We start from the raw sequence: 23980 nt of genomic DNA, 5'->3' as shown, positions 1-23980 counted from the left end.
TGACTGTGAATAACATTACTTGAACATACGTTTTCGTTTTGTTTTGGTGTTATTCACCCATACCTCAAGTGTCAGTTCAATGCAAGAACCGAAATGTCAAACAAATATTACAATATATTGTTATAATATATGTAGTATTTTCTTTGTTTATTTAAAGGTAAGAGCTGAGTAAACACAGTAAGTTATTAGAAGTGCGCAAGTACATAAACGAATTTCGGTAGAGTTGAGGGAGCATTCCTGTGGGCGGAGGTTAGTCAAAAAACGGTTTTAATGACGTCATTAAAGAAGGAAGTAGAGGGATGTATACGGGCCGCTCGATGTAGTCAACTTCTGTTAAATAAAATATCTCACTTGGCATTGAACTTTGAGCTTTATTATTTTACAGATATTATTTATACTCTAACAACAACATTACACACTAACTAAAGTTTGAAACATGGGATCACGAAGAACGGGACCTTTAAAACTACTATTATCACAGTAACTAAAGTCGGCCTTTTATTTTGAAACAGTAATTACGTCACTGGAGGTTGTTGCGGTGATGCTGTCAGACTCGCGCGATTGTTTTGGCAGGATGGCCGCCACTCTCAGTGACAGCAATCAGAGACCACTGCAGAATGCCATGAAGCTTGTAAAAGTGGCCATTCAGCTGGACACCAGCAACAGACACAAGGTAGATATGTTTAAATCTTTAAACCTGCCTTGTTTGGTCCAGATATGGTCATATTTAGCAAATGAGTGCATGCGAGAGTGACGTCATTTATCAGCGTAAACACTGATAGAAGCTGATGATCATTGGTTAGAACCCCAATGTTTTCCCCAAAAATCATTATCGAGTCCAGTCGATCGTGTCCAAAATGTGAACTCTATTCAATAAAGTACTGATACAATATTTAAAAGTACTGATACTTTCTTAGGATAAAATCATATCAATGGTGATTTGCATAGTTTACTTTTTGATATTAACTAAATCTAATTACCGAATCACCTGATCTCAAGTGTTTGACGATTAATCAGAGCTTGTTTGAGCTCACAGACACATTGCAGATTTAGATCAAAAAACATTTTTTTTAGATAATACATTGATGTTGAACTCTCTTTGGGGGGTGACGTTAGACGTGGCTACTCGAGATACCCTAGAAGTTCAAAAGGACGTCTAGCAACAAATCTTAAACTTAACAATATGGCACTGTGTTGCAGAATAGATCCAATAAAATCTTCCTGCCACACCCACTGTGGTTATTTATTTCCCTTTATAGGAGGCATACTGTGAATACTTAAGAAGTATCAACTACATCTCTCATGCTCTGCTTGAAGATGCCGCATCTAAACGTAAGTTTTTCACACTTCAAACCTGAGAGTTCATAAATGAGTTCTCCAATTACACATCCTCCAACTCTTCTGTTGAAAAGTGATGAGCGTTTAGGCTTCAGTTTCACAATACATTTTATTTCCTCTCTGACAGTCATTGTCATGTGCTGTGACCTGGCTTCCTACTTCAAGAGAGGACTTTAAAGGAATGATATGTCACACAATGTTATGTGCTTCATCATGACATAAGTGAATTTGATTAATAAGACACACAGTCCTTTTTGTGGGTTAAAATGTACTGTATCTTAACTCGTGTGGAAAAGATTGCATTAAATGATTCCTAAAGCTCTATTAAGATAAGGCTAGATCTTCTCACCTTTGTTCATGATTAGCTTTTCAGGCTCGTGCAGAGTTAACCTGGTTGTTTAAGGCCAGTTCGTACCGCACCAACAGGAGTCTGTTGTTTTCGCCAAGTGTCGGCATTGGTCTGCGTCTGTTGGTGCAGTGCGAACCAGCTCAAATTGTACCTTTAAAGTGCTGTTTTTATGTTCTGGATGAGCTAAATGAAATATAAAGAGACATATGACTCATATGCACTTCCTCTTGCAGTGGAAGGAGAGATGGAGTCGGTGGAATTAGAGAAGATGGTGAAACTGGTTGAGCAATGTTTGGAGAGGGTCAAATCATGTATAATAAGGAAGCGAGAGTCTTCTACACCTGCCACCTCCTCCACTTCTCTGTCCGATCCCAAACAGACCACCAATCCAGCTATTAATGCATTAAGTGATCTCAAAATATCAGGTGAGCCTATTTTTCCTGGTTTTCAATCAGGAGGTCCCTGAAGTTGCAACTTCTAATTTATTTAACATATAGACACTTATTTAAAAAATATTATTTTTAAAAGTGTATGCTTACCATGTTTATGCTTATGCTTACCAAGGCTGCATTTATTTGATCAAAAATACAGTTAAAAATGTAATATTGTGAAATATTATTACAACCTGAAATAACTGTTTTGTAATTTAATATATTTAAAAATGTCATTTAATCCTGTGATAGCAAAGCTGACTTTTCAGCAGTCATTAGTCTTCAGTGTCACATGATCCTTCAGAAATCACTCTAATATGCTGATTTGTGCTCAATTATTAATAAGGGTTCTTATTATTTCAAGCATTCTTATTATCTTAAGCATTCAAGGTTTTAATGCTTAATATTTTTGTAGAAACTGTGATAATTTTTTTTAGGATTCTTTGATAAATAAAAAACTCAAAAGAACGGCTTTTAAAAAATATATTTATATTGTTGTTACATTATAAATGTCACACACACACACATACACACATATACAGTACTGGTCAAAAGTTTGGAAACATTACTATTTTTAATGTTTTTGAAAGAAGTCTCTTATGCTTATAAAACCATTTTTTTGAAAAAGCATTTATTTGATCAAAAATACAGAAAAAAATGCAATATTATGAAATATTATTACAATTTAAAATAATGGTTTTCTATTTGAATGTACTTTAAAATATAATTTCATTTGTGTGATGCAAAGCTGAATTTTCATCAGCCATTATTCCAGTCTTCAGTGTCACATGATCCTTTAGAAATCATTCTAATACACTGATTTTTTATCAATGTTTGAAACAGTTGTGCTGGTAATATTTGTCTATAACCTGTGATTTTTTTTTAGGATTCTTTGATGAATAAAAAGTTGAAAAAAGAACAGCACTTATTTAAAATAGAAATCTTTTCTAACAACTTCTGTTCCCTTCCGTTGGAGTCAGTACTTTTTTTCTTTCTTTTTTTGAAAGAAATTAATACTTTTATTCAGCAAGTATGTGTTAAATTGATAAAAAGTGATTTCTATTTTGAATAAATCCTGTTCTTGTTTACAATAAATCCGGAAAAAAAGTATCACAGGTTCCAAAAAAAACATTAAGCAGCACAAATGTTTCCAACATTGATGATAAGTGAGTATCAAATCAGTAAATTAGAATGATTTCTGAAGGATCATTGGACACTGAAGACTGAGTAATGGCTGATAAAAATTCAGTTTTGCATCACAGAAATAAATCATATTTTAAACCATTATTTTAATTATAATAATTATATAACACTGTATATTTATATATATATGCTGTATATACCTGATATTCCAAACTCCTCTCTTTGTAGAAATGCCTAATAAGCCGGCATTGATTTCTGTGACACAAAGTAAGGAACAGCCCACCAGACATCGCAGAGTCCTCTCTGAGGGAGGGGTGGCAGACTCCCCCTTTCTGCCACCTGAAGTCTTCCAAAAGTTTCAGACAGTTGAGTCACAAGACAACCGAAAGTGAGTCAGTAATCCATTGACATTTTCATAAGCACTGTATACATACCAGCAGAATGTGGAGGAGCTTAAGTAACGATGGGTACAGAGTCTCAATATCCATTGATCGTTGAGTTCACATCTTGTTCCCAAAGATATAGTATCTAATACATTCAAGATAACAAACAAAAACAAGATATACGTAACACTGAAACATATGCATTAGTATTATATAACATTATAAATAGTGTTAATATAATAAATTGTCTCACCACATCATAGTTCTACATTTAATAATAGTGTTACTATTTACTTTAAAGCAACACTAAGGAACATTTTTTACCTTAAAATAATGTTTCCAAAATCGTATCAGTGGTTCATCAAGTCGTAACAGGGTGAAAGGCACCTCTGGATTCGCTTTGCAGCCCTATATCTGCTATAACCACACTATGCAAGTTTGCCAAACTGGGTCGCGTTTCTGTAGTTCGAATGAGACATAAGAAAACTACAAATTTGACTTGCTTCACGTCAAGCGTTACAATAGTCATTATTTATTTATTTATTTCGTTTCTGATGTCGCAATACATCATAGTTTCATGAAATCATGCAACATACTCTACCTTGTCTGTGGACATCGTTCATTCCAAAGCCGGTGCTGGATAAACAGCGAGTGTGCGTGTGACAGTACGCTGCGGGCGGCGAAATTATTTACGACAGCGGTAATGGACAATTCTGCTTCCAACCTGTAGGGCGACCGAAGAGGAAAAGTTCCTTAGTGTTGCTTTAAAATTTCTCCATGATGAATGGACCTGTTTTAATAAATTTGATTCTCCAAGAACATTATGCTTGGTTTTACAAGAGGCAGAATAGCCTCTGTAAAATACTTGAAAGGCATTTAAACTAAGTTATTTAAAGGGATAGTTCATCCAAAAATGAGCTCTTCCAAGCTTTATAATGGCAGTGAATGGCCGTTTCTGTTTTGAAGTCCATCAAAGTGCATCTATCCATGATAAACGTGTTCCACGCGGCTCTGGGGGGTTAATAAAGGCCTTCTGAAGTGAAGCGATGCGTTCGTGTAAGAAAAATATCCATATTTAAAACTTTATCGACTAAAATAACTAGCTTGCGGCAGACGGCCGTACGCATCGATTTACGACGAAAGAGTAACCTTTGACATGACGCATTGACGATTGCGGAAGCGCAGAGGATAGAGCAAAACAAAACACTGGTCACGAATAGGAAGTCTAAAACTAGAATTTTTAAAGAGAAATGTCAGAGGAGCTTGAGTTTGTTGCCCAGCCCTGTTTGTTTGACCCGAGAGAGGCGTCAAAGCTTACGCTACTCCTACATCCTACGTCATACATCGCGTCAAGTGTTCCTCTTTTGGCGTAAGTCGACTTGCGCAGGCCGTCTGCCTGAAGCTAGTTATTTTAGTTGATAAAATTTTAAATATGGATATTTTTCTTACACGAACCTTTATTAACCCCCCAGAGCCGTGTGGAGCACTTTTATCATGGATGGATGCGCTTTGATGGACTTTTATGACAAAAAATATACGGCCATTCACTGCCATTATAAAGCTTGGAAGATCAGGACATTTTTTAATATAACTCAGATTGTATTCGTCTGAAAGAAGAATGTCATATATACCTAGGATGACTTTAGGGTGAGTAAATCATGGGCTAATTTTATTTTTTGGGTGAACTAACCCTTTAAGAAACTAATAATTGTTTTTATTCTAGATGATGCCTCTGTAAGAGAAACAGCCCAAGACATAAACTTGAAGCTTTTCCTTAATATCTAAATTATTATTATAAGTAATATATTACAAAAGAATATCATTATTTTTATCTGCTATCCACAACATTTAATATTAGGTTGTTCATCACTGTTATTTTTTAAATCATGGTTCACATGGTTCACATTAGTTATGTACACTTCCTCTGGCCCCAAGACCCAATTGATCTTTCAAGGTTATCAGTTCTGTGATAGAGAACAAATCTATTCTGCATCCATATAAAGGGAGTTAATAGTACATCACGTTCTTTTAGTCTCACTAAGAGCTGCCCCTAATGCACAACATGTTCACAATAAGAAGTTTTTGTATGTGTATGACAGGGAATTAACGCCTATTGAAGAAGCGTCGCGTCTGAACCAGAAACTTAAGGCTAATTATGAAGCACGACTGGCAAGACTTACCCCTGGTCAGGCCACACAAAAAACCTCATTGGTAAGTCTAGAAAAATAAATGTGAGATTGTATTAAAAAAATAAAATAAATCTTAGGAAAATGATTATAAAAAAATACTATGCTTGTGTATGCTCTACATACATATACAGAAGCCCTAAAACAAAGTGTCCGTTTCTTTCATTCTGCTGTATTTTTTATATATTTATTTTTTTGGTAAATATTTATATCCATATTTTTTGTTTGTATTTTTCACCACCATTATACATATCTAAACAAATTATGAAGAAAAAAAGGAATTGGCAAAAAAAAAAAACACTTAAAAAAGAAAAATAATAGAGAAGAAAAATAAAATGATGAAAAAAATTATGAATGAAATAGACCCAGGAAGGCAAGGAAAAAATGTTCCACCTTGAGATTTTTCCAACCTTGTGGTTCAACGCATTCATAATATATAAAATTGCTTATGTGGGGAAAACTGTAAACAATAAACGGACAGGTAACACTTTATAATAAGGTTCATTAGTTAACTACCTTTGTTAACATGAACTAAGAATGAACAATACTTATACAGCATTTATTAATCTTACTTAATATTAATTTCAACGTTTGCTAAAACATTATTTAAATCAAATGTTGTATTTGTTATCATTAGTTAATGCACTATGAACAAACAATGAGCAGCTGGATTTTTATCAAATAACATTTACCAAGATGAATAAATACTGTAACAAATGTATTGCTCATTGTTAGTTCATGTTAGTTAATACATTATTATATAACCTTATTGTAAAGTGTTACCCAATAAACTTGTAACTTGTAAATAAATTTCACCTTATTTCGCATGTTTAGCACCATGACTTTATTGTGCGCATGCGTATAACATCTGACGTCACACCTCTTGTTTTAAATGGCTTTGCGCGATTCACTGAGCTCACGTGTCCATGTGCTGTTGCTACCTGTGACCCCCTGCACTGAGTGTGGGATTCAGTCAGGTGTTCAGGGCTGAGAGATTGGCTGCACACAGACAAAGACAATTCATATTCAATTTGCGGTCGTTATCCTAGTTTTAATTAGCAATAGCGCAGTTAGTTGCACGGTAAGTTATTTCTTATAAGTTTTGGTGGCGGCTCAAACAAACTTTTATGTTGTTCGACGGAACGCAAACATTGTGTGCTGTCCAGTTTTCAAGAATGATCCGGAGACACAGCGAAACACCAATGGCTCTTCGTTTATACTGGAAAAAACTCAAGACATTCTGGAAGGTTCGTTTTTGACGTTATTTATTTATTCATTTACGTGGCGAGAAAAAAGGTAACTGCCTGGTACTGTTCAAAATAAGCGGCTTGCATATTAAATCTTTTAATGGTTTGGAGGGGGAAAATCGTATATTTAAATGCGTATTTGGTATGTAAGTATGCTAAAATCCTGAATCTTTGCCATATGAAAATCAAGTGCGTAAAATGACATTTTAAAATATTGTAAGTTTGAAAGTTGGGTATCACTTTAAAATAAGGTTACATTTGTTAACTACAGTAGTCAATCTTTGTTAAATGTTCATTTCAACATTTACTAATACATTATTAAAATCAAAAGTTGTATGTGAAGAAGAACCGCTGTAAAAAAAAAGTGGTACTACTAACGTCAACAAAGATGAACAAATACAGTAACAAATGTATTTCTCATGATTAGTTCATGTTAGTTAAAACATTAACTAATGTTAGCAAATGATACCTTACTGTAAAGTGTTACTGAAAGTTGACATGTTGTACTGTGACATGGTCCATCTAAAACAATTTTAACTGACTGCATTTTGCTAATTCTGCTTTTAAAAGTTCATTATTCACTTCATTGGTTTACTTTATTAATTGGCAATGCTTTTTGTATTTTTGAAAGTCAATTTGGCGAAAAATCTATTAGGTAAAAGTGTGATTTTTACAAATGTGTACGAACTGTTGACCAGTTACAGGACAGAAATAGTTTAGTTCTTGTTAATGGCTATGGTAGATGTCCCTTCAAACTGAATGATCAGTGTTTGCTGTGAGTGTTTAACTCCATCTGTTAAATCTGCAGGGATGCTGCACTATATGCATGCACTATAGTCATGTAACTTTCTTCAACTTTTCTTCTACTAATGAGTAAATATCAATAATCAAATTTGAAACTGAAATATTTACTTGTATAATGCTAGTCTTTATTTCTTTTCTTAATACAGACTCTCTCACTTCAGAGGCAAATGATGGAGAATCTAATAATAGCCAAAGCAAGACAAGATGCAGTATCCTTTATGGTTTCCTGGGCCATTGCTTTTATTACACCATGAATTCAAAATGGACAATTCTTGTTTTTTTTTTTATGTAATATTGTAGTGGCTATTATAAATGTTTTATCCGTGCACATTTAATTAAAAAAAATGTAATTTGTATGCCCTCGTAATAACTTCCCCTCCCCTTTGCAACAACCTCTTCTCTGATAATGTTCACTGGCTACAATTATTGTTTTCTCATTAAAAATTAGTTTCATTTGAGTATATGTCACAAGACGATCGCAACTTCCCTTTCATGCCAACTTCAAGGTCTGGTCTTTGACCTTTTGTGCTTTCTCTGCAAACCAGAGTTTTCTATTATTCACACTGTCAAAGCCGTATAAGTTTTAAAATTGAAACATACTGCTTGTGATTCAAAATAATCTTTTCAAAATTTAACAATTTCAACAATTTACTGAAAGCTTAAAGCACTACCACGTTTATACAAGAATGTGTTCATTTAAACAATAATGTATGCAGTTATACAATAATGAAAATTGTCATTAATTTTTCACCCTCATGTCATTCCAAACCCGTAAGACTTTCGTTCATCTTCGGAAAACAAATGAAGATCTTCTTGATGAAATCCGAGAGCTTTCTGTCCCTCCATTGACAGCTACGCAACTACCACCTTGACGCTACAAAAAGTTCATAAAGAGTTAGTAAAACTAATCTATATGAATCGAGTGGTTTAGTCCAAATTTTCTTAAGAGAGACACAATCGTTTTATATGATGAATAGATTGAATTTAGCCTTTTATTCACATAAAAACATTGATCAACTCACACATCAGTTGTGGTAAACGGAAGCTCAAGCATGTTCGCTTAACGTGTGAGAACCAATGAGGTTCATTCTCGTGTGTCAGCGAACAAACTGAAGCTTAACTGAACTGGAAGTGCAAACATGCTGCATAATGTAATTAATGACAGGATTTAAAATTTTTAGGTGACATATCCCTTTAATCAATGTGCTGTGAGCAAAGTTAGCTGCTGCTTTTTTTTCTGAATGTAGTAATTTTTCAAACTGTTGGGAGTTTTCCTGAGCGCTTGCAGCTTCAAAGGAAAATGGAGGAGAGGAGACTCCGGCTACAGGAAGAAGCCAACAGGTGAGCAGTTTTTGACCCATGGGCCAGATGGACATTCATGACGTTAAGTTGCACATAGAGTGTTATGAGTTTTGCATATGTTTCTAGTAGTGTTGTGCATCACATAATACCTTAGAATGACAAAGAAGTTATGTTAAGAATCTGAGCACCTTTAAGCCATTTAATGCTCAGTGGTTTTCTAGAATTTGACTGTTAATTTGTGTGCATGAAATTGCATTTTTGCAGGAGGTTTGCAACCTGTGGGACCATTACACCTGAGGAACAAGAGCAGCGAGTTCTGTATGCAAGTGTGCTTGAATATGAGCATGATCATGTAAGTATATTTATATTGTAGCATTGATTTTAGACTTTTTATGTATATTTGTGCATCTGTTAATCGAACTAGTAAACCTACACTAATGTTCGTTTTTGTAAGAAGTCTCTTATGCTCAGCAAGGCTGCGTTTACAGTAAAAACATTAAATGTAAAATATTTTTTAGAATTTAAAATAACTGTTTTCTGTTGTTTTTTTTTTTACTGGTTTAATCATAGGAATGGCCAAAACTTTGGAAAGCTAATCTGAAAATGAGTCCAAATGATCCGACACTGGTAATAGGTCTTATCTCCTGTCTTCTCAGGTAGGTTCATGGTGTCAGATCATCTGTAAAAATAAATGAGTGTTTCTTCTGTATCTAATGTCACCTGTTTTTGTCTTTTTTGATCCCAGCTACCCAGATCACCCAGTCATGAAGTTGCTAAAGAAGCTTCAGTATCGTGTGTATAACCGACTGTATCCTATAGTGAGCCAGTGTGTTCCAGTGCCTGGTTGCTCGCTACCCTTAAAGCCCTCCCGCAGCGCCCAGAGCCTGCTCCTGTTCGACAGTCATATCTCTCTGCAGCAGCAGCAGAGCCCACTCAAGTCTGGTCTGACACACAGCTTATCTGATGCCTCCATATCCCTTTCCCCATCCCACGACCTCAACTCAAGCGACACTAAGTCCGAAACCGAACCTCACGAGTCATCCACTCTGATCTCCACAGACAGGGAGAACTCTTTTGAGGATCTGGAGAAGTTTCTTACTCAGCTGGACTGGGTTCCTTCTCACAGTGGAGATGATACAGACTCTGATGTGACCTTTGACACAACACACATGGACCTAGAGTCTCACATTCATGATCTTGAGGAGCGTGCTCTGAAGGGACATTTGAAGGCCATCGTCAAAGATATTCACAATGCTATCGGTAAATAAATGTTTGTTGTGTGATTGAGGCCTTGGTTGTGACACTAGATACAGTACCAGTCAAAAGTTTGGAAACATTACTATTTTTTATGTTTTTGAAAGAAGTCTCTTATCCTCATCAAGCCTGCAGTAAAAAAAAAACAACAACAAAAAAAAAACAGTAATATTATGAAATATTATTACAATTGAAAATAATGGTTCTCTTTTTTTAATATATTTTAAAATGTAATTTATTTTTGTGATGCAAAGCTGAATTTTCATCAGCAAGTACTCCAGTCTTTGGTGTCTTATGATCCTTCAGAAATCATTCTAATATGATGATTTGATACTCAGTTATTATCAATGATGGAAACAGTTGTGCTGTTTAATATATTTTTTTGGAATACTTTTTTCAGGATTCATTGAGTAAAACGTTAACAGCATTTATTCATAAAAACAGAATTTATTCCAAATAAAACATTTCTAACAATATAAATCGTTACCATCACCTTTTATCAATTTAACGCATCCTTGTTGAATTAAAGTACTAATTTCTTAAAAAAAAAAATAGTTATTGTTCCCAAACTTTTGAACGGTAGTGTATATTGTTACAAAAGATTTCTATTCTAAATAAATACAGTTCTTTTTAACTTTTTATTCATCAAATAATCCTGAAAAAAGTATCTCAGGTTATAAAAAAAATATTAAGCAGCACAACTGTTTCCAACATTGATCATAAATCAGCATATTAGAATGATTTCTGAAGGATCATAAGACACCAAAGACTGGAGTACTTGCTGATGAAAATTCAGCTTTGCATCACAAAAATAAATTACATTTTAAAGTATATTAAAAAAGAGAACCATTATTTTAAATTGTAATAATATTTCATAATATTATTGTTTTTTTTGTTGTTGTTTTTTAACTGCAGGCTTGATGAGCATAAGAGACTTCTTTCAAAAACATTAAAAATAGTAATGTTTCCAAACTTTTGACTGGTACTGTATGTGCAACATGTGAGTTCAGGATTCATGGAAATCCCCTGTTATAGCCAGTGGGATCTGTAGGGTTGTATCATGCATCTATACTGCGTCAGGGTGTAAACGACGCCAGAGGGCCATAATCCACCATAAACGTGTTTGTCAAAGGTCCTTTTATGAAATGTACTAGTTGGCTGATTCTCTATGGTAAATGGATTTGTCTTTGTGTGAAACAGATCGCCTGCTGTCTCTGTGTCTCCTGTCTTTTGAATGTCTCAACACTGCCATCTCTAAGGACCAATGTGTGGCCAGCATAGAGGAAGTCTTCTTCACCCCTATTTGGCGCCCTCTGTTGGCACTCTTTAGGTAGGTCACAAATTAAGTGTTTTTCACGAATGTATACCACCTCTCAAAAGTTTGGGGTCGTGTGAGCGCTCACCCCAAAGTTATGTCAAAATGCCCATCAGTTAACAGGGTTCCCGTGGATCCTGAAAGTCTTAAATTAGATTTTTAAAATTTAAGGCCATAAAAAGTCTTATTTTTACTAATGAGAGGTCTTATTTTTACTAATGAGAGGTCTTAAATTTCAGATGACTCTTTGACTTGGACATATCTGAATGCTTTACCAAATTAAAACGATCTAATTAGCGTAAATTTTATTTTATTTTTTATTGGGGTTTTTTTGGATTTACTTGTTCACGTGACAATTCGCGTCATTTACGGCAGCATTACGTCTGTCTCCTGAACGCGAAACAGGAGGAGAGAAGGAGAAGAAAATGGGTAAATGTAAGTTCATAAATGAAATAGAATAAAGAGAGATATGAAAATAAAATTTTGCATTGAAGAAAAGTAGTTTTTTTTGGGTTTGTATATGCTGTCTAAAAAATAAATAAAAATATGCTAAAAGTGGATTTAAACTTGGAGCCTAGCTCCAGCGATTAGGTTCAGAGAGGGAGAATTGGATGTCAAGCTCCACTCACTGGCTCTGCAGTGGGCAGCCTTTCCTTTGTGATTGCAGAGTCATTCCATGATTTATCTAGATCTTGAGCAGTAGATGGCACTGCTTGTCAATTTGTATCTTATACATTTTTTCTTTAGTTACAGCATGGCTGAAAATAACCATTTTTCCTTACAACTGCTCCCAAAAAAGCATTTAGTCGTCAAAACACGTTAATAGCTGTTTTATGGTTTAGTTCATTGCATATTATTATCTTATGTGTTTCTTTTGACTCTCTAGGGAGGTGAATCAAGAACGGGAGCTGGCTGTTGAGAACAGCATGCGTCTTCATCGTAATGTTTCACCTGGTGATCTTGGTGTAGCATCCAAATTGTTCCCTAGAGACACAGCTGTGCTGCACGGTTCCTACCCATACGAGTCGGCAGTACAGGAGTTGAAGCTTTTGTGTAGAGACTATTGTCCTCAAAAGAAACTTGATTGTATTGGTAAGATCTCTGAGATTCTTAAAATGAAACCACAAATCCTTTCTGTGTGTTCTACTGTATGTCATTTCAATGCCTAAACAGAATTAAAAAAAAAAACCTCTCCCCTTCTGCTCTGACAGACAGATAGTCCTACCTTTTTTTTTTTTTTTAGAAGAAGAAGAAATTAGACTACAAATTGTTGGCTTCCAGCTATCTCTGTATGTTAAGCTGGGATAGGAGAAATAACTTAAACTGATGAGATGAATAGTCAAAATAATGTCATAATTTCTACTTCATCTTATATTTGACACTATCTCATAATTTTCACTCTTTCATAAATATGTCTTTGTATGTAATAATTTTGACTTCATCTTATAATTGACGTCATAATTTTGACTAAAATGTAAAGTCAAAATTGACAGACATTAAGAAAAACCTAAATGTCATAATTTCTACATCTTATATTTGACTTTATCTCATAATTTTGACTATTCATCTCATAAATTACTTGGTATGTTAAAACTTTGACTTCATCTTATAATTGACATGTCGTCATTTTGACAAATGAAAAGTCGAAATTTATATAGACATATTAATGAGATGAATAGTCAATGTCATCATTTCTACATCTCATATTTGACTATTTCTATTTTGACTATTCAGTTTATATGATTTGGTATGTCATAATTTTGACTTCATAAATGACTTAATGTCATAAACGAAATAAAAATTATTTCAGTCGAAATTGAGTCATAATTTTGAAGTTGAGTCATAGTTGACAGTCAAAATCTTAATTTGACTCATATATTTTTTTTAAAAAGTCAATCATAACATAAATAAAAATGGTCATACACTCATAATTATGACTCTTTTTGTAATTTTGACTTATGACACTCAAAATTGATTTACCAAAGCTGTTTTTTTTTATGTGCCAGAAATGGGCTTTCATACTTTTGTTCTTAAATTGTACATTTACACATCATTTATTTACTATAAAAGTATATTAATGCTAACACGTACCCTTATGGTATTAATATGCACCATTTAGGTACAATACCAGTATTTGTCTGACTGCAGTTGTTTTTCATTGCAGTGAGAACTTTACGAATGATCTGTGGCTGTGCTGAAGAGTACCGCCTCCTGCAAGAAAACGACCCTCAACCCAAATCAGCAGCAATGTGAGTATACACAAGGTTATAACATGTTGTGTTGCTGTGATGCTTTGTCCCTTTCGCTGTCCTTTAAAAAAAAAAGTACAAATAATCAAGAAGCAACTTTATTATGTTGAAGTTCGGAGTTGTTTTAGCACAATCTCCTGCTTGTCAGCTGACCTTGTGTCAGACTTCATCAGACCTCATGGAGGCCAAAGCTCAGCAGGGGTCCCGTCTTGACCCTCTGGCCCCCGCGGGGCGCTCAGAGCTGACTTCCTCTCTAAGTGGGTCGCCCTGTCTGGAGCAGACTTTGGCCTTGATGCACTTTGAGAGTCTGAATGTAGAACTGCTTAGGTCAAGTAAATTGATCGTTATTCTAACAAAAAGGCAGCGCTTTTTTTTTTTTTTTTTTGCAGATAGATACTTGGGGGCTCTGTGTATGTTCTAATGTGATGCTAGTTTATTATGTTCACACAGCTCCTGGCAAATGAACTGACGCCGCCGAGATTAAACTGTCGCCTCTTCTTACACAAAGTGTTGAATTCTGGTTTCACAGCATGAAATGGGTGTGTTCAACCAGTGTATCATCCTGATGACACACATTTTCTTCAATGTGTGTATTTATTCAGGTTTATCAGAGTGAGTGTACTTGGCACAGATTCTCTGTGGAAAATATCCCACAGAACTCAGTGTCTGCTCCACTCTCTTGAAAAACATCTTAAATTTCTTCCTGTCTCCGCTGTGATCTCGACAGTTAAAGTGTGAGCTCACGCCAGTGTCCTGCATAGGAGAAAACTCTACTGGGAAGTTATGTGGGCCGTTATGATGTTTGTAACCTCTCGGCCCGCCACACCCATTAAAAAATGATGCCTGTCTCTTGCTTGCTTTCTACTTGGACATGTGGGTAGAATGAACACTTGCGTCACATCTACATGTGTCTCTTTGCATCACAGCTTGCCGAGCAGAGGCTCGCTGGTGACGCACATGCTCAGCGGTTTGGCACCCCATGACAACGACTGATGTAGATGCTTGTTTTTAGAACACTGTCTGCATCTCTTATACAATGACATCCAGTTTTGTTTTTCTATTAAGGATGAACATTTAGCTCATGTGTAATTTTTAGAAAATTTAGCAACTGGTGCAGATTCTGTTATACTATTTATACAGTGCAATATATCTGTGGTGGCTAAAAAACTTAAATCATGCACAACGCAGAAAGTGTTGCATGCAGACACTGTGTCTCATATGTAGGCTTTGAATCGATCATTAATGTATATCATTTCTATAATAAAAATGTAAATGTTAATTTAATAATTGTTAAATGTGTGTGTGTGTGTGTGTGTGTGTGTGTGTATTATATATATATATATATATATATATATATATATATATATATATATATATATATATATATATATATATATATATATATATATATATATATATATATATATATATATATATATCACATTATAAAATAAATGTTTTTCTCCAAAACACGCTGGCCATAATTGTTGGCACCCTGTTATTAAATATTTTTTACAACCTCCTTTTGCCAATATAACAGATCTGAGTTTTCTTCTATAATGCCTGATGAGTTTGGAGAACAACTGACAAGAGATCAGAGATAATTCCTTCATACAGAATCTCTCCAGATCCTTCAGATTCACAAGTTCATGTTGGTGCTGCTTCTCTTCAGTTCACCCCACTCCACAGGTCAGGGAACTGTGACTGTCATGGCAGAAGCTTCATTTTGTGCTCAGTTACCCATTTTTGTGTTGATTTTGATGTTTGTTTTGGACCGTTGTCCTGATGGAAGATCCAACTACGGCCCATTATAAGATTTCTAGCAGAGGCCGTCAGGTTTAGATTTTTTATCTGTTGGTATTTGCTAGAATCCATAATACCATGTATCTGAACAAGATGTCCAGGACCTCTAGCAAAAAAATAGGCCCACAACATGTAAGATCCAGCAGTGTATTTAACCGTAGGCATGGGGTACTCTTCATCCCTGTTTGCATCAAACACATCTCCTGGGTTTGCTGGCAAAAAGCCCTTTTTTTTGTTTCATCTGACCACAGAATCCGGTCCCTTTTGAAGTCCCAGTCGTGTCTTAGAACTGAATATGCTGGAGTTTATTTTTGGAGGAGCGAGGAGGATTTTTCTTGAAACCCTCCCAAAACAACATGTGGTGATGTAGGGGTTGCTTGATATATTTTTTTAGGCTTTCTGGCCCCCAAGACTCAAGTAATCTCTGCAATTCTCCATCTGTGATCCTTGGAGAGTCTTTGGCCACTCAAACTTTCCTCCTCACTGTGCATTAAGACAATATAGACACACGTCCTCTTCCTGGCAGATTCGTAACATCTTTAGTTGATTGGAACTTCTTAATTATTGCCCTGATGGTGGAAATGGGGATTTTCAATTCTTTAGCTATTTTCTTACAGCCACTTTCTATTTTGTGATGTTCAACAATCTTTTGATGCACATCAGAACTATATTCTTTGGTTTTACTCATTGTGGTGGATGATTCAGGGAATTTGGCCTTTGTGTTTCCTCATATTTAAACTCCTGTGAAACAAGAAGTCATAGCTGGACAATTTCATGTTCCTAGTCACTCTGGTGTGCTAATAAAGGTAAGTATTAATGGGAATATACTTCAGAGATATTTTTCTCATAAAAAATTGTAGGGGTGCCAATATTTGTGGCCGACGTGTTTTGGAGAAAAACATTTATTTCATAATGTGATTTACCCCCCAATTTCAATTCTTTTTACTTCAATGAAAGGTTAGATTTTTGCCAATTTTCTGAAGGAAAGATCAAAAGGATAAACAATGCAGATTTATTTTTTTACAGCCATTTTTTATCATATTTATCAGGGGTGGCATCAATTTTGACCACCACCGTGTGTGTGTGTGTGTGTATATATATATATATATATTACACATTTTTTTTGTATAACATTTTTATAATAATAATTTAATTGTTTAAGAATTGTTAAATTTATAGTTATATTATTTTTATATAACTGTTATTTTATGTTTTATAGGTATTTGAATATTTTATATTGTTGTTTTTGTATTTTTGTTTTACTTCATTTACTATTTTCTGTTGTTGATATTTAAAATTTTAAAAATATTACACATCTTTAACTGACTGGATTATTTAAAGGATTTGTTTCTTTTTTTTTTTTTTACGACTATTGTTTATAATTGTGATTTTTGGTCACACTGCCCACCCCTGATATTCATGTTTGTTTGTTCTTACCAGAACAATGGACCGTTGCTTTCTGAACCCAAAGGCTTTGGTTCTTAAGCATTATTCGTGTGTTTTCCATTCTGTGATTGTGCATTGGTTTAATAATCATTATGCTGTAAAGGCATCAGCGATTCGTTTGGAAGTGTGTCATTGTGAGACTTGCCCTGATTTTGCCCCGGTAGCACAGCCAAGGCGCATTCTGCCTTTGTTTTGCTTTTAAGTTTGTTTGGTTGTGAGGGAGAATGAATGTCCTCATGCATGCATGCATGAACATGAACAATTTAGCCATTCTCACTATTTTTTTCAGTTGTTTTGTTCCATTGTCTCTCCTTGCTCCCTCATTCTTTCTTCTCCTCCTTTCTGGATTAAATTCACTCAAACTTGAATTTATATTGCTGTTTCCTTCTGCACATCAGTCATTTCCTCTGTCTATCCTTTGTCTTGCTTTGTCTTTTAAGGACAAGAGGGGGCATATTAATATTCATTATTTCATGCAGTTCATGCATTGGCTAACTGTGTCATTACATTAGCCCCTTTATTTTGGTTTTACGTTTATTCTGAAGTTTGCATCACCAAACTCTTCAGCTGTTCAACATGTGCTCAGATCGTGCCATAATTTAACAAACAGGCTTGAACAAGAAAATGGCTGCATCATCCCAGCACACCTTTTTGATTGCAGCAGAACCAATGTTGAAACGGATGGTATGTAGAGCTATTCTCACCTGTATAAAACGTATCAGGTGTCCTGCAGTCCGGCAGGAAAGGGGACACCCTTTTCTTTCTCACGCAAGCGTCCCTTCATCACCTGAATCATGGGGTTTCTGTGTTCTGTTAATGTTCTTTCTAAGAATAGGTTATCCTGCAAAGAAATGTCATTGGATTTGTTTGTTGACCTCTTCATGTCTTGTTAATTTCTTCCATTTTGTCTCTCTCAGAGGTGCCGATGACCTATTGCCCATCCTGGCGTTCGTGGTATTACGCAGTGAAACTCCTCAGCTGGTGTCTGAATGTGCTGCGTTGGAAGAGTTCATCCACGAGGGGTACGTCCTCAATATCAAAAGCCATTGAACTGTTCTCCACAAAGTAACAGTATTCATGAATTAAAAATGAACAGATTGCTTTGCCACAAGAAATTGTGTAGAACAGAGAGGAAATGTTTGCGCACTCTGCCGTATTCTGCGTATGTACTTTACACCTGGCCATGTCTAAGGCCGGCGACACTGGCTGCGTGGTGTGTCCATTTTTATTTCGGCTCCCATGTTAACAGGTTAGAGCTTGCACACTGCCTGCGGAAAACGCGTGCATGCTAGAAATAGAACCAACACCTATTTTTCACATGACACGCAAGCGTGTTGGAAGCGTTTCCAGGCAAAATAGAATAGGAAAAGATGTTTATATGTCATTTTGACACGAATACATATTAATAAATGACATTTTGATGTTTGAAAGTCTCTAGGTTTTGACAAATGCAGATATAAATGTAATTCAAAAAATAAATAATAATTATCGATTTTCAAATATAGCACCTATCAATACAGAACGAAATATTCTGTAGCCTATTTTGCCGTCAGCACTGCCGACGACGTCTTTGCTGCTATATATTTGTTTAACATGAAGTATAGGCCTTCCACAAATCTCTCCCCATATGTCGAATATATCACCAATGAGGCTTATCATATGTCACCTAGCAGCAGCAGCGCTGCGTCAGACACGCTTCTGGTGTGCAAAGACATAGAAAACGCCACGCAGCTGACACGCAACAGAAACGCCACGCTCACGCCACAGCCAGTGTGTCGCCGGCCTAATGACCTTCATCAGATAAGATAAGCAGATAAGATATATTTATGTATACATCTGACCAATTAGAGCAGAGTAGCTCTCAAAGGCAGGGCTTATAGTGAAATGAATCTTTGAACAAGTAATTTTCAGACTCTTGAGGTTATGTGTAATGTATATTATGAAAATATTAGGTTTACATGCATCAAAGGTCAAAAATCACTTTATTGTAGGAGACCTCCAAAACAAAATTAGGAACCTTTAAAATAGCATAATAGGTGCACTTTAAATCTACATTTACAGCCTGACTAAATATTATGCAATAGAAAATGGCATGTCTCTGACAGTCTCCAAAACAAATTGACAGTCTGTCAAATTTTTGGCAGCACTTGTTGATGATGGTGGGTTAGATGGTGCTGTTTGGAAATTTGGCTTGTCACATTCTTTTAAGTGCCAGTCTCTCTGTCCTTTAGGCATGGATCAAGTGTCAACAGAACACGACCTCACTTGCTACCAATAATCGAAGTGTCATCTATAGCACATTCTCAGATGTTTGCACAAATATTTCAGCTAGAAAAATACCCTCCAGTCTAAACATGTTGGAATAAACCCATAAAACTTTACAGTTCTTTTTGGTAATATGAGTCCAACTTTGACAACCTTATATAACATTTTTTTATATTGAGCGATAGAAATCACAACCGTGAGATCTCAGTTTGTATAGGTGGCCGTTTGACCTGTTTCCTGAGTGGTGTTGTGTGGATTCATTGCACCCCTCCTGTACTGTACTCTCGCGTGTCTACTCTGACCACAGCCCTGAGCTCTGTTTATCAGTATAAATCTGGACATTTTTACAGGCTGGTTAGATTGGCACTTAACAAGGAATGTTGGGTATATTCTGGTTTGGTTTTTTCTCTCCCTATAAAAATACAAATAAAATATCTTCAGAAGTTTATGCTGCTTGGTGGCTTGGAACTGAGGGTGGAACTCTGCAGCGTGTGAGGGAAGTTGTGATGGGAAGTGTTCTCATTCTCAGGCACAGTTAACAGGTTTCATTTAAATAGGTTTATATACATGTCTAAGACTGATTTAAAGGGATAGTTCACCAAAAAAAGGCCTGTTATATGTAGTTCCAAAACTTTTTATACTGAATTGATCAAAAAGAATGGGAATATTCCTTATGAACTCATTTGTTTTTTTGTTTTTTACTTTGTTTACTGAGAGAGCAGAATGATCTGTCTCATACTCTCCGGCTTTCTCATTTTCTCCATCACTTTCTATTCTCTCTTCGCATTCTCCAACATGCTGATTCTTGGCTTCGGCTTGATCTCGTGTCTTAGTCTCATTAGCAGACGGGTTCACTTGAAGTTGACCCCCAGTGGAAGAGATCTTGTTTTCCCTTGTGAGGAGAAGCGCTAATGAAGTGTTTATTTATGTCTACAGGTATCTGATTGGAGAGGAGGGGTACTGCCTGACGTCACTGCAGAGCGCGCTGACCTATGTCGAGTCATTTTTCTTGGGTGGGGCTCCAACCCCAACTGCCAAACCCACCTGACGTAGGTAAAGCAAATTATATAATTTCAGGTTCATCCTATCTGACAAACTCCTGCATCTGTGTTCCAAAACCTAGTGAGCTGCCTATATAGGTAGATGCATTTAAGATTTTAACAAATTAATACTTTTATTCAGCAAGAACAGGTTAAGTTGATCAAATGTAACAGTAAAGACATTACATTGTAATGAAACAGTATGCTTCCATATGTTACAACATCTCTAGATTGTCTACACTTTGCATATAAGCAGAAGAGAGGTACAGATGTTGCAGTGGCTTGTCTCTTCAACACCTGTACATCTCTGGGAATTACGCCAGACTTATTTTTATTGACTTTAGCTCCGCTTTCAACTCAATTCAGCGTCATCAGGTGATAAAGAAACTACAGAGTCTGCAAATTCCATCATGTCTAATATATTTGATCCATACAGCAAGTGGTAAAGGTGGACAATGCATTATCACCAACCACTGTTCTTAATACTGGCACCCCCCAGGGGTGCGTACTTAGCCCATTTCTTTATATTCTATACACAAATGACTGTCAGAGTCCATTTACCACTACTCATTACTTTAAATATGCAGATGATACAGCCATTCTTGCTCTGTTTAAGAAGGACAATGACACTTGTTTTTTGTTTGTTTTTTGACTATCAACGTTCTAGAGCACATTTTAGTATGTGGTGTGAGGATTAAGACTAAGGAACTGGTCTTTAGCTCCCCAAAAACACAGATTCATGCTTCTAGCATTACCATTAACGGAGAGATATTTGAAAGGGTGGAGTATTTCAAATATCTCGGCATTACTTTGGATCAAAATCTCAGCTTAAACGAGCACACTCTAGGGGTTTGTGCGGTCAACAAAGACTGACAGCTATTCGTAAACTTAGACACTTGTCTGTTCAGCCTCGTCGTCGTCTTTTGTATCGCAGCATTATTGATATATAGTATTATTGAGCCATTATTTATGGTGACATTTAGTTTTTTTTTTCATATGCTAACAGTTACCAACAAGAGAGATAACTTATTTAGCAAGTAAAATGATTGGTATCCCTACACCTAATTTATCAGATAGTGTCTCTACATTCATGTTGCGAAAGGCAAAAAAAATCTTAAACGACCCAGACCACCTACTCTATAAATATTTTATCTCCCTTCCTTCTGGCCGTAGGTATAGGTTACCGATGTGTAGAAAGGCCAGGTATAATAAGTTTTGTTCCTGTGTCTATACAAGCTCTAAATACATAAGAAATTGGCCGTTGACACGTCACTTATGCTCTCTTTGTTGTTTTTTGTGATGTCAGCTATTTATTTATTTTTATTTTATGATGATTTGTAGATAATTTAACATGTAATGGGTGTTTGTGTTATGTATGCATCTACAGTGGAAACAAATTTCCTCTCGAGGACAAATAAAAATCTAGCTATCTTAGATATGTATGCAAGTTGCTACAAAAAAAAATATATTTCTGAAAGATCATGTGACTGAAGTAATAACTGCTGAAAATAAACCTTTTCTGTCACAGGATGTAATTACATTTGAAAATATATTAGAACAGAAAGTTATTTTAAAGGTACACTGTAACTTTTGACCCTCTGGCAGTTACAAAACCCAAAAATGCATACATTTTACAGAAGAATATTAATTTGGTTGTGCTTCGGCTCTGCGTGACTGAGGATGAATATGACCCTTCACGATAAATAATGCTCTGTTAGAGTTACACATTGCAATTTATCTGTTCAATAAATTACCTTGCTCACCTGAGTAATAAAAACACCTTCTCCATTTCACTTTCACAACATTTCAGATCTCTTAGTATTCACCATCTCCCCAAAGCCAAGCCAATGTTGATCAAGTACAAGCTCTGTTGCGGTCTTTTTGTCAGCAGACTGTCCTCTGTTTGGCTTCTTTTTTTTTCTTTTTTTTTCTTTTTTTTTGCGATTCCCTGGAGGTTCGAGATTTAGCGTGCTCCATGTTAACCTTTCTCGTTCGTTGTAACAACTAACCTATGCCACTGCCACACCATACATGCGTCAAAGTAGCCAGAGCAGTAGGTGAGTGTAAGAGAATTTCAAAAAACATTATTTGTTTTATTTTTTTATATACGGACCCCAAACATTTGAACGGTTATGTGTGGATGATGATGATGATGATGATGATGATGATGATGATTGTTTTATATATATTTTTTATTATTTCTTTGGGTTTATGCCTTTCAGATATTATCTTTGTTGAGTAAGAACTTTAAGTCATATGGTGGGTCGGGGAAAGATAAACTAAACCACTAATCCTACTCGACAATGTCAGTCCGCCTTATCCCATTTTATCCAAACGTTTAACTTCGCAGAGCGCAGTGTCTGTACAGCTGTCACTTGCACTATGGCGTCCCACATTGAAACGTGCTCCTCTGTCGTTGTCATCCACCACAGCTTAAATGAAACAATTGGAAGGGGAGGGATGGGCGGTTCCCCTGAACCCAGGGTAATGCTGCTCTTTTTGATGGATGGATTACATTGACCTTGCTGAACTTTCAACTTGATTTCAAGTGAAATGGTGAAGTTTGTTTTTGGCTACAGGCTGAAATTTCTATTTTAGGTTGCGTTACTGAAATAATGATGGTCTACGGTGGCCTAAGTTCTAATTAGATTACCCAATGGAGACTGTTAAACATGCCAAAATGTCAAACAAACTTTCAACCCCTCCCAGAGTGATGGAGAACACTTTCATTCACTTTCACTTCTGTTACAGACTCTGTTCTTAAAGTAGCTGGGTGGCTCACATTGTTCTTGTTCATCCAATTTAATTAGAACCCTTTGTGTTTTGATTCTAGGTGCCGTAGCCAGCGGTTTTGGCAGTCCTCAGGAGTTGCTGTATCTCCTCTGCTCAGCCTGTTTAGCCCCAAATCATGCCAGGATTTAGTTCTGTTTGAATCTTCCCCACCTGCCGCTTTGAAGGGACTGGAGAAGGTTATACTGTGTTTGGGCGCTACAGGGCAGGTTCATCCGAATGTGGTAAGAAATGAGATCAGTGTTGTAGCCAAATCAAAAAAAAGAAAAAAAAAGTCGTTTGGATGAAATGAGCCAGATGTTAAGAAGGGACTTGAGAAAAAGTTAGTTTTTTTTATTTTTATATATTCTAATCCCATTGACTTTTTATTTTTTTGTTAAAATGGTATTCCCCACTAAATTTTATGAAATATAAATGAGACTAAAGCACTACTAGCATTTATCATTCTGTTACACCCTATTTATTAAACAATATGAGCGACACTAATACAGAGTTTTTGTTGTATTTGAGCTCAGAATTTTAGCCCGAGAAGGAGAAAAGAGCAAAATTGTCGAGTTTGGTCTTACAGATTTTTATACGCTGAGCTGTGCATTTCTCTTGCAAGTAAATAAACCACTAAGCAGATGTTAAGCTGT

The 23980-nt window shown here is 35.8% G+C and overlaps 1 protein-coding gene across 3 annotated transcripts; it reads left to right on the top strand.

The window, feature by feature from the left end:
- The first annotated feature begins 497 nt into the window (after positions 1 to 497).
- On the top strand, positions 498 to 23980 carry vps9d1 (VPS9 domain containing 1). Of its 3 annotated transcripts, XM_081372180.1 has the most exons (17): positions 547 to 673; positions 1260 to 1332; positions 1921 to 2112; positions 3490 to 3649; positions 5744 to 5855; positions 8028 to 8090; positions 9170 to 9222; positions 9448 to 9535; positions 9754 to 9839; positions 9929 to 10125; positions 10243 to 10443; positions 11638 to 11767; positions 12639 to 12844; positions 13917 to 14001; positions 18168 to 18272; positions 20452 to 20568; positions 23389 to 23601. In XM_081372180.1, exons 1-16 carry the CDS (start codon positions 575 to 577, stop codon positions 20561 to 20563), a joined length of 1962 nt encoding a protein of 653 aa, XP_081228306.1. In that variant the 5' UTR covers positions 547 to 574; the 3' UTR covers positions 20564 to 20568; positions 23389 to 23601. The 3 variants fall into 3 exon arrangements, with proteins under 3 accessions (XP_081228304.1, XP_081228306.1, XP_081228305.1); XM_081372178.1 differs by having other exon boundaries at positions 498 to 673; positions 9929 to 10443; positions 23389 to 23980; XM_081372179.1 differs by having other exon boundaries at positions 556 to 673; positions 9929 to 10443; positions 20452 to 20564.

Source organism: Scardinius erythrophthalmus, assembly GCF_964197995.2.
Source record: "Scardinius erythrophthalmus genome assembly, chromosome: 8".
Classification (NCBI taxonomy): Eukaryota; Metazoa; Chordata; class Actinopteri; order Cypriniformes; family Leuciscidae; genus Scardinius; species Scardinius erythrophthalmus.
The sequence above is the reverse complement of the archived record's forward strand: the minus strand, read 5'-3'. Positions and strand labels throughout refer to the sequence as shown.